Below are 11,289 nucleotides of genomic sequence, written 5' to 3'. Positions count from 1 at the left end.
CCCAAATACTGAAACATCAAGCTTAACAAGAGCAGCAAGAGAGAAAATGTTACTGAATGCTATATGACACATGAAAACATTTCTATGACTGAATATCAAAATACTAATTTACACAATTCATCTTTAATGCACTTATAATTCAAAAGCATATTAAGGCTTCTAAAGCTGCCCTTTAACGTGGCCTAAAGTGCCACCTCAAAAACAATAGCAGAAGGTCACTGGATTCTAAACATCTTTTTATTTTATATGTGCTGCCATAGAAAGTAATCTAACAGCAGTGTCAATGTTACTGGGGAAGAAGAATGTGGTTTTCCTTTTCCTGAACAAAATATGTGATGTACATTAAGTCAGTCCAAAATCCTGATGTTAAGTACAAAAAACAACTGCTTGAATTATAAAATACGGTATATACAGATATAAAAGTGTTTCAGAAAGTGTTCCACAAAGTTTCTAAACTTTCAAGGACAGATCTTCGGCAGGGTAGATAGGTTGTCTTCAAAGGTGAGCATCAGTTCATTTGAGTAGAAAGTCTGAATCTTTATCTTCCTATGTTACAGCTGACACAGACTTTGATTTTCATCCCAGCTAGGGATAATGCGATGGTCCTAGGGATTAGGGTGTTTTTTCCTGGAGCTATTAATTTAACAAGCACATACTCTATATATAAAAATGTAATTTCAAAGAAATTTATACAACAGCTAGACTTTATAAAAATATAGATCTATAGTTTTACATGAGGAATTATCCAAGGTAAGTTTCCATTTCCTTTTGTCTTGACCATTAGAAATTAATTTTTACCCTTTGGAATCTTATCTATAGCTAGGAGTGTAAATTAAAATAATATGGAGTTACTAGCTGGTGAAGAGTCTCAAGAACCATTTTTTGTGTTTATTTTTTGGCCAAAATTAACAAGCTATTGCATCCTGCAGTGCTCATCTTATGGTACCGGACATATTAAACAGTCCATATCTACTTATTCCAGAGTTTTGATGTACTTCAGTGTTAAAGCCCAAATAAAAACCATCTTAATTGTTCTTTCTGTGAAAAACAAACAAATAAATAATTTCTATTTTGCTGTACTGCATTAACTCTTTACTGTGTAGTGGAGGCAATAATGAATAACATGGCCTTTTGATGAAGGAATGTAAGAGTACATGCTGAAAAGAAACTCAGACTTTACATCTGTGTCTGTATATATATATTTTTTTGTATATATAATTTTTTTATGTATATATATATATATATCTACAATTGCATTTTTAACCATCACTTCACAAAAAAAGATTTGATGTATGGACTGAACAATCATGTATAAACTTCACGAGCCGGAGATGTTCAGGAGGAGCTAGCTTTCAGCTTGGAGAGCAGCATTTCATTCTTACGACATTCCTGTTAATAGAAAGGAAACAAATTAAGTAGTAACTCTCAACTCTTTTACTTAGATCTTCACATCAGCAAACCAAATCCTCTAATTCTGAAAGAAAGTTACAAGACAGTTTGCAAAAAAAAGTCAGTGTTTACGGAAAAACTCCAAGTCAAGAAATGTATTTACACAGGTACATACCATCAGTTTTCAACACCGCAACCACAATTTTATTTATTTTTAAGTATAGCAAGATTGAAGGTGCCTCAAAAGACAGAGGAAGACAAATGGCTTATTTTTTGTTTAAATAAAATCCACGTATCAGCCAGAACAGGAAGGAGCGGTCTCAAAATAAACCAGGAAGTCTTCTTTTCCCCCTCAAACACCTGAAACCAATAACAATTTTGCCTGGCAGCACTACTTTCATTTATTATCATGGAGACAGTAATTAACAGAAGCACATTATGATTAACTCAGACAAGGCTAAATCAATGAAGTATTAATCAGCCCTTTCACAGGGGTTAGAAAACAAGGCTGGTTCCTAAAAGTATTTAGGACTACAAAGATTCTGGATTCCCTCCCTTACTCACACATACCTAACCGCTGCTCACAGATCTCCGGGAGATTCCGCTTGGAGACCTGAATATACAGCTTACTCAGTAACAAACTAGTACTTCCCATTTAACATGGAGTGGTGCTTGCTCATCAGTGACAAAGGAATTTTCAGAATAAAAGAATCACATACAGAATCACACCAAGAGACATTGTTAACACGGTGCAAAAAGCAGTGTAAGGAACACTTGTGCACAAGTAAATGCTTAAGTCAAGCCAAAATGGGTCACTGAACATTAAAGCCTATACATGTTTAGAAGCCTTAAAATCTTGAATTGACTTTTTTTTTTTAAATGAAGTTCAGAAAAACAGAAGCAACACAAACATGCAAACCCACTCCTTTATCCACTGATAGGCTTTAGCAAAGCTCTGGAGTTATTATGTAGTCAGTTTTCTTACCTGATTACTGGGCTTCTCTGTCTTACCCCAGTTTTATGGGATTTTTATGCAACAAGTATCAAAGAGCATGTCTGTTTCAAGATGGCATAACCTATTTGAATTGCTTCCACTGTCTACTCCTAAGTAGGAGGAATATTAATTCAATTCCACAAATTTTCCTTCCTTCCCATTGTTGTGGTGCCTCAAAGGTCTAAAAACCTCATCCAAAAGATGTATGTTATATACAGTAAGTTTAAGAAAGTAAAATAGCTCTTATTAGTTGTCTTGGCATTAATAAACCTAAACCCATTCTTACTTTTAGGAATACTACTGGCGGATTAATTGAAATAACTATGCAAATTCACTCTTGAGAAATAAAACAACTTGGACCTGCCTCTGCTGCCACTGACGTCAGTGAGAGCAGTCAGTCATGCAGATGTTCCTCCTGAAATCCCACCTTAACTCCAGGTACTTACTAGAACTAATGTACCAGCAAGTCAGGTGCTGCCTGGCCCCAATACCTAATGAAAGCATTTGCTGCTGCAGATTCATTTGTTGCCTTTACATTCTGATTGAGTAGAAATGCAGCAGTGAACTACATCATGAGCTTTGCAAAAAAGAGAAAAGTTCACAATTCTGCTAATAGGCAGAGAGCTATTCATCCATTCCCACAACACAAATGCTGCTCATTTCTAGGTAGTACTACAAAACTCAGATTGGCAGCTTCCTCAGACAGCTAACTTTTTGTGATTTAACTCTTGAGGTACAGTAGAGAAATGCAGAAAGTTGTTTGTTTGTTTGTTTTAAGTTCTAGACAAATCCATATATTTAGAAATTTGCTCCTTTGCTCCTAAACATAAGCAAGGTTTATAACACACTTCAAAACAATCAGTGTACCTGAGCAGAACTTCTTAAGCAACAATTTATCAGTTCAAATACTCATCAATTTACATTAGCAGAAAAAAAAAAACACATTCTTACCTCTTTAAATTCTTTCACTGTTTTAAAGTAAAGCCTCTGTTTCTCTAGAAGCTCCAAGTATTCATCATTCAACTGATCTCTTCGCATTTTGTTTTCTTGCTTCTTCTTTTCCATCTGTAAGTATACAGGAAGGATAAAAGGTCACCTACTGTATAAGGAATACACACATGCACATAAAGTGTAAGAAACAACTGATGATTTTAATGGACTTCAAAGATTTAAGAGTTCATTTTTAGGAACCTGAAGAACATCACAGCAGAGCTTTTGCTCTGCTTTCACTCCTTTGACTTATTGTGCTGTTATTCATTTCTGTCTGTGTAATAGAGGTCAAGACAGAAAACAAAACAATGAACTCCAAGGCAGTTTTAATTTCGTGCAGTTGCTTGCTACAGCAATTAAAAGAATGTAATTCTTCCAAAAAAGAAGTGTAATTATCTTCAACCTCATCTACGCTCGTTGGAACTGCGCTGTTCTGAAGTATTTTCATAATCTCAGTTTGACCTTGACTTACTCGTTACATCAGCCTTGGTAACAGAAAGATGACCCATACATACAACACCGGCATCGCTATTCTGCTGTCCTTTGTCCTCTTTGAAAACAATGTTCTCCAACGCAATAGTCTATAGTCAATATGTTTTTATGAGTTTGTTCGTGCAAAGGGCTTTATGATAGCTTGAGTTGCATTCCATCCTGTTTTTTCTATATATCTGAAACTTCTGCTTAGCTATTAAGGTAAAACAGTCTTTTACCTAGAAAGATGGCGTTTTTCAGTACACACTCTAGTCTATGTTGATTTGAAGCAAACCATACTTCTATTTCAACTCAAATGAACAACTATAACCCACTACCAAGAATCTTCTAGCTCTACAGAGTAAACCATCTCAAAGCCCCTTAATGGTATATATTTCTATATGAATATAAAGTAATACAACACAATAATTACAAGTTAGTAACCGTTATTACCAGGTACTTAAAACAACCCCACTGTATGCAAATAAATCCATGGACAGCTTCAGCTGGAGTAGCTGTTGAACCTCATGTTTGCTTTATGTGCATGCATCGCCCCAAACCCACGTAACACAAGTCCACTGAGGCTGTGCTTTCACAGAATAGCCACTAAGAGTTACCAGAAGTGATTCTGATCTCTGCATGAACTCTGGGGCTCTAAACACCCACAAGTGCCTTTTCATTTTCTGTGTGAGCATAACATATTCAGCAGCAACACCTAGTTTTTTCTACATCAGGTTAAATCCAGAAAGTGGGTCTGACATAGGCCTGGCTGTACTTATGCAGCCCAAATGGAAAAAATTCTTATTAACGTCAGGGACATCAGCGAGATGTTTGAACCAGCTGTTTCAAAGAGCTAAGTCACTACACTGCCAGTAACAAAGTTCAGGGGTACAAGATTCCTCTCTCTCTTTTACTCTGTCCCTTAACATTTTAGTGGTGAACAGTTCCTTATGGATGTGAAAGAGACAGTATTTGCAAGTTGCTTGCTCGCACCTCACATAATGAATTTCTGCATTTATAGTTATTATCCAAGAGGCTTTTCTGAAATAATTCCCAGGTTCTAGAAGAGAAAGCGAGCCTGACCTTCATTCGATTCTGTTTGATGCCTTCCACAATCTGTTCCATCTGCCGTAAGAACTGCTCACGGGAACCAGAAGATGCCATTGCTCTGGAAAGAAAAAATAATAACTGATAGGGATGTGGGACAATGTGTCTCATCTACAATTACCTTGCGTATTTACCCATGTCCAAGTACTCACATTGCTTAATATCCTATGTAAAAACTCATCTTTTTAATCAATGATTTCAAGTACAGCGCAGATCAGAGAGATGGAAACAGACTACAGAGCTCATCACAAGCATTTTCCTTGACAGTTTGCATCTGTTCCCTTCTCTGTGTTGTAATAAATAATGAACTACTATTAACTAACCAAGAGCACAAACTTGTAGTAAAGGCAGCTGATTAGAATATAAAGAAAGTGAGTAGAGGACTAGAACAGTAAATAATCTAATAATAATAATAATAATAATAATAATTTATGCCCTAAAAGGAAAAGACCAAGATACGTTACAGGCCCCAAATTACTTCTGAATAGATTAAGTAAAACAAAATAAAGAAAATGCCACCCCACACACAACCATCAATAAAAACAATCCAAAACCCAGTTGTCAATTACTGAATTGGTTTCTAATGACTGGACAGAATATCAAAAAGATCTTATCACTGAGCAAAACAGATCTAAGATCCCTGCTGCAAAGGATAACATTTGAAATAGCTAATTATTATTTTTTTCTTGGTGGTGCTAGTGTGGATTTTTTGTTGCTTCGTTTAGGTTGTAATTAGAATTTTGGATAATAGGAAAAAACATAACAAAACTCCAAAATTTCTGACAAAACACAAAGAGGCACAGGTGTACAGGATTAGAGATCATTAATTATAAGAAAAAACAATTTCACAACAGAATTATAAAAAGACAAACAATTTTTTCCTGTTATGAGGCCATATCCTCTCCCATGACCCTATTGCACTGTACTGTTCTGACAAAAATTCACAATGGAGTTCCCTCACCCACCCCCAAAGTCAAAAAACAAAACACAGAGAGGAACAAATGCTGGCTGTATCACAGACTGATATTTGACCTTAAACTTCCAAGGGAACCATGATTTTACCTAAAGACTTCACACTTCATCAAAACCTTTAAATACAGAGTTAGTGCATAATAAACATGTCTGAAATATGTTTGAGTCTTATGTTTTGTACATAAAGTAATAACCACAAACTCACAAAACGAAGAAAAATACTTCAATTAATGCCAGGAAAATTATGACTGATTTCTTTCCACAACTGCAATTGAACAGCCAGATATTAAAAACATATGTTGACTATAAAAGTTAAGTAATTCCAAGTCTGTGATTACCCAAATATTGGCTTAAACAGAATTAATAAGCTACTTTATTAAACTGTTTAAGTTAATAAAATATTCTAACAAATTTTTACATTAACTCATGCCCCCTCCCATTTTTCCCAAACAACTACACCACCCACTGCAACTATCAAAAGAAAAATGACCATTACTTACTGATGAAAGTTGTCATGAATAGAATTTAGTAAATTAACCTGTGAATTAAAAAAAAAAAGAAAGAAAATATACATTTGTCCTTTCTGATGTTACTCTGAGTTTTCACAGACAATAACATGAAATTCAGATCTAAAAATGGACTGGTATCAATCTTTCCCTGACAAGCAGTCAGCTGTATGAAATCCTGAACTTCTTTTTGAAAAAGGAACCACAATCCCTCTTTGTTAGTGACATCTGTCCTAGTGGAAGAACCACAGAAGGCAGCAGCTAGTCTTGGATCAAAATTGAGATTTTTACTTTTACAGATGCCCAGTTACAGCACTGAGAATTTTCTTGCAAGACAGCTTTGCAAACAAAAGCAATGAAGTAAAAGAGTAGTTTAAATGTGCTGAAGCTTACAGGTAGTTGTGCACCATCACAGGTGAACACTGGACAAGCGTATGTTATAGCTATATTAGAGTGGCATAATTAGTCCTAGTTGCAGTGTCAAAGTAGAAGTTTCACTCAGATGTCTTAAAAAATAAAAATTAATAGAAAACCTTTTGCTTTAGAGACTGGAGCCGGTATAAGACCATACAGCCCCACCAAGCAGTGCAGAACAGGTGAATTTCTGCACTGTATTCTTTGTGCTGTCAATTTTACTGGCTTCCATAAAGCTACGCATCGTTACACACTTCACCTCTACATATTTCACAGTCTGTTTAAAGATGAACTTCTAAGAAGTAGAGAACGGCGTTTCCTTTGCATAGCTACTGTTATGAAGATACTAACATTGCACTTAAACAATACAGACATAGGTATTTGTAACTTCAGTGAAGTGTTTTGTTGCTCTTGGTATAAACTCACTGTGCAGATTAACCCATGCATTTTTTTTCTTGCTTTCTAAACATCGCTGACGGCACTAAAATTTACTAAGCAGCAGCAATTAATGCAATCCCTTCAGCTTTCAGTACATCTCACAAGTCTCCTGCGGTTAAACCTTCCAAACAGTTTCTCCTTTTGATGAGTACTTGAAAGCATTCTTTACTAAATGAAGCTGAGCATTGCAAACAGAAGCATTTGCCTCACTGCCACAAAGGTAAACTGACTACCTTTACATCCAAGATCTTTGATATAAATGAGAGCAATAGGTGCTGCATAACAGCAGCCGCAGTTGTTCACCACCTCACTATGAAAAATTCAAACAAATTCTGAGCAGGTTCCAAAGAAGCTATGACGCTTAAAAATGCCTGTTACTCAAAGAAATTACTGCGTGATTCATCAACACTTGCCAAGCCCAAATCCCTGCCTTGAAAGTTTGTGTTTAATAATGCAATTACACAGTTTATACCACAAAACATTCAAGTAACAAGGAGTAGCACTGCACAACTATTGCACTGTAAGACTGTTGCTGTGTTACACTGCAGAACAGTAAAGCTATTGGATAAAACCCAAAAATCGAAGACACAAAAAAAGAATTTAAAAACATTTTAAAAATAAGTATTTTAAAAACCATGATTGAAACCATCAACCATATAAGCAGAAACCTTCCACTGCGACACTGAGAACCAAATGATGCTGCAAGCCAGCAGCTAGAAGTTCCTTTCCAGAGTTACTGGAGATGGGTTGGTTGGGTTAACCAAGAAGAAACAGGGTAATTTGGTCCTGTGACAGATATTTGCTAATCAAATGTTACACGTGTTTTGTGAACAGATTAAACATGCTGTACTAACAGCATTTTTTACAACACAGACCACTTCCACCTCAACATTAGAAATGTTCTTATGAACCTATTGTCTCAATTTTACTCTCAAGGACTGCTGACCCTGCTCTGATATGGCTGAGTAAGTAGTTTTTACTTAGCTTTCACTATCTTCTCCATAGACTGAACACTTAGAAAACAACAGTAACATTCTCTTACCTCCTTTTCCAAATATACTTTCTTATCATCCAGTGTATTATAAAGAGTAAAGAACTGTTTTGTTTCTTTGTGAGTTGCTGAGACTGCAAAGGAAAAAAAAAAGGTAGAATAATAAATGGGGTGAAATGGAACCTGTAAAAATACTTTGTAGGCTTCTTATAATATACAATTATCAATAACGGAACACAGTCTATAATGCATTCTGGAAGAATATTCCCTCTGCATGTAAATCTCCAGCAGTGTTAACAGCTATCAGATTTTATGAGAACTGGGCTCCAGAACAACACAGCTCCGTGTCTAAATTACAGCCCAGCTGCTGACAGTCCATTTCACAAACACACACTGGCACTATCAGCTGTGCTTCCTTACCACTGCCTGTTCATCCTTCCTTCATGAACTTCAACCTCACACCATGGAGGCTTCTGTGCTGCTAACAGTTGCCCTGGCCTAGCTGGCACATTGGTGGGCAGAGGGAGTGCAGGGGCGCAGAAAGGGAATGGATAATCTGACAGCACTGCATGGAAAAAAGGAGTGCATTAAACTGTATCTTTCAAGGTACGAATGTGCAAGAAAGGTTTTACTGTTTGAAAGCCTCTTTTCTCTCCTTACAACATATGCATGCTGATAGAATTAAAAAAAAAAAACACATAACACATTTCTTTTCAAACAGTATCTATTTTAGGTGATTGTAGCAGATGCTGGTCACAGCTCAGTGCAGAAGGTAGGGTTCAGACACTTCTTCCCCTTTGGGTCCACAAGATGATGACTGATACTCAAGTCTGAAGTGTTTATCTATTCTTTAGTTCTTCAGTGACTAAGGAAATCTAAGACACTTTTGATTCTCAAGGGAAAAAAGTTCAATTGAGAAGGACAGCTGGCAAAAGTTACCATGATTACATTAAGCAGCCTAGAATCCTGAACTGAAAGAAGTCCATGTTTATGATGATCAAATGATATAATGAAAATTATTCCAGAGCTCATGATACATAGATATACATACGGATGATTTCACTCCAGTTTATACATTTTAAGAAAGGGAATATTGGAACTTAAAAGCATTTCAGTACAGGACCACTGAGTTTGGAGAACATCTCCAAAGATTGTCTTGTCCAATATGCCTTGGGTCCAAAAGTCAAAAAAAACAGTTTTTGTCTACTCAAGATCTCCTGAATCTGATCAAACACAAGAACTCTATGAAAAAAATGCCACAGTTCACAGAAAGACTGCCAAGAGATTTTCAGCTCAATTTTCTAGAAGCTTAGCCTGAGCAGTGCAGGTTCCTGGCCAGGAGACCAAGCACAGTGTTATCTGAAGTTACTGCACGTATTTTGCACTACAGAAATCAGTCCTGTAAGATTCAAAGCCCCTTAAATCCGCACCCAAGGTTCCACAAGTCTCCTTAATCTTCCTGTCCTTCATATATAAAGGAAGCCTCCATCTTCTGAGCAGGTACATGCTGGACTTGATTAAATAAATTGCATAGCACATAAAAAGCAAATGGGGATCAAGGAGAGAAAAGAACTGGACTTGCACTCACTAAAGAAGCATACCTATTCCATGCACTGAGCTAGATAATGCACATAGGAAGACAGCATGTGACTACACAACTAGAGATGACTCAAAGACAATGGATATGAATCAAAGTTAGATAATTTTAGAACTGCTCAACCTCCAAGAGCTTGGTTAGAACCTGTATATAATGAATGCAAAGTATCTTTAAAACACTAGCTAGTTCTTCTACAGAAAAATATATTTTAACTTATGCCATTACACAGGCAGCATTAAATACACACCAGTAAGCATGCTGGTCCATTGTCAATTTGATGGAATAACTTTAAAATTTTATTCAGTTTGCATGCTCCATACCATGTGCAGCAAACACATCACTACCCAAACAGTCAACCAAGCAAACTCCCCTTTTTATAACTTATATTAAAAGAAGTTGAAAATAACTTGTACTCTGAACCTAACAAGATATTGCAAGATATTTATAAATCAAAAATGAAATAAACAATGCCTTGTTTTTTTCATAGTTCTTGTCTTTACTTGGCAATATTTTTGTTGACATCTCTGATTCTGAACCAAACTATCTAATGTAAAGAGCAATTAATGAAGCATGACTTAAATTTACAACAACCTCGTTTGTAAATAGATTAAGGAATTTCTAAACACATTGGTCATTTAATTATACGACTGAACCTGTTGCAGCCAGAGTTTACTCCAAAGACCTCATGTATCAAGTTTCACCCACAGGAGAATTCTTATAGCCAGCTTATAAAACCTTGAAAATAGGTTGTATAATGTGAATATCAAACGACCCTTAAACTCCTCAGAATTAGCAAGCGCTGTTTTACACTCCATAAGCTTAAAATGCAATTACCCTCCTTCCAGGGCTTTAGCTTTGAGCAGAATGTTCCTGCTTGATATACATACCCTGACTGTAAAGTTCAATAAATCTCTTCTGATATTGTGTTAGCTCAGCTCGGCTGGGTACTTCATCAATCTTGCGCTGTAAAATCGCTATTTCTCTGTTTCTTCGTGCCTGAATAGAAAGTTAGGAGGGGAGAAAACAAAGCCTCTTCTCGTTCTTTTCTTAAAATGGATGAAGCCCCCCCAGCAATATTTTGTTACTAAATAATCAATTATTTTTTAAAAAAAGTGTTGGCTGAGGCTCAGTATTATTTCGTGATTTTTTTTTTTAATTAAACAACAAGAAGAGAGGTATTAAAAGTGATAAGGTAAGAAAAACATGAATAATTTTGTCCAATTTATGAAGACTTACCAATAATAGCCGGATCTTTTGAAGTTTATCTTTTTCAGTTTTGTACTGCTGGTCTATAAGCTTATTCGGCTCCTAGAATTTGAGAACCCAAAACAATTGTGTATTACACCAACAAATGAAAACGCAACTACAAAAATGTGCAGATGGGTTTGTTTTCTGTATTTGTATCTTCCATTTAATGGCT

General features: G+C 36.0%; 1 protein-coding gene across 1 annotated transcript in view; it reads right to left on the bottom strand.

The window, feature by feature from the left end:
- Positions 1-219: 219 nt before the first annotated feature.
- CCDC93 (coiled-coil domain containing 93) overlaps positions 220-11,289 on the bottom strand; it is a 38,991-nt gene continuing 27,921 nt past the window's right edge. Inside the window, exons 17-23 of the mRNA XM_068687288.1 lie at positions 11,106-11,177; positions 10,757-10,865; positions 8,324-8,406; positions 6,424-6,461; positions 4,928-5,012; positions 3,335-3,448; positions 220-1,389 (exon numbers count right to left, since the gene is read on the bottom strand). Coding sequence (XP_068543389.1) covers positions 1,336-1,389; positions 3,335-3,448; positions 4,928-5,012; positions 6,424-6,461; positions 8,324-8,406; positions 10,757-10,865; positions 11,106-11,177 — 555 coding nt within the window. The 3' untranslated portion in view covers positions 220-1,335. The remainder of the gene's footprint in view (positions 1,390-3,334; positions 3,449-4,927; positions 5,013-6,423; positions 6,462-8,323; positions 8,407-10,756; positions 10,866-11,105; positions 11,178-11,289) is intronic.

This window comes from Anas acuta, chromosome 6 (assembly GCF_963932015.1).
Source record: "Anas acuta chromosome 6, bAnaAcu1.1, whole genome shotgun sequence".
In the NCBI taxonomy this organism is placed as follows: domain Eukaryota; kingdom Metazoa; phylum Chordata; class Aves; order Anseriformes; family Anatidae; genus Anas; species Anas acuta.
The sequence above is the reverse complement of the archived record's forward strand: the minus strand, read 5'-3'. Positions and strand labels throughout refer to the sequence as shown.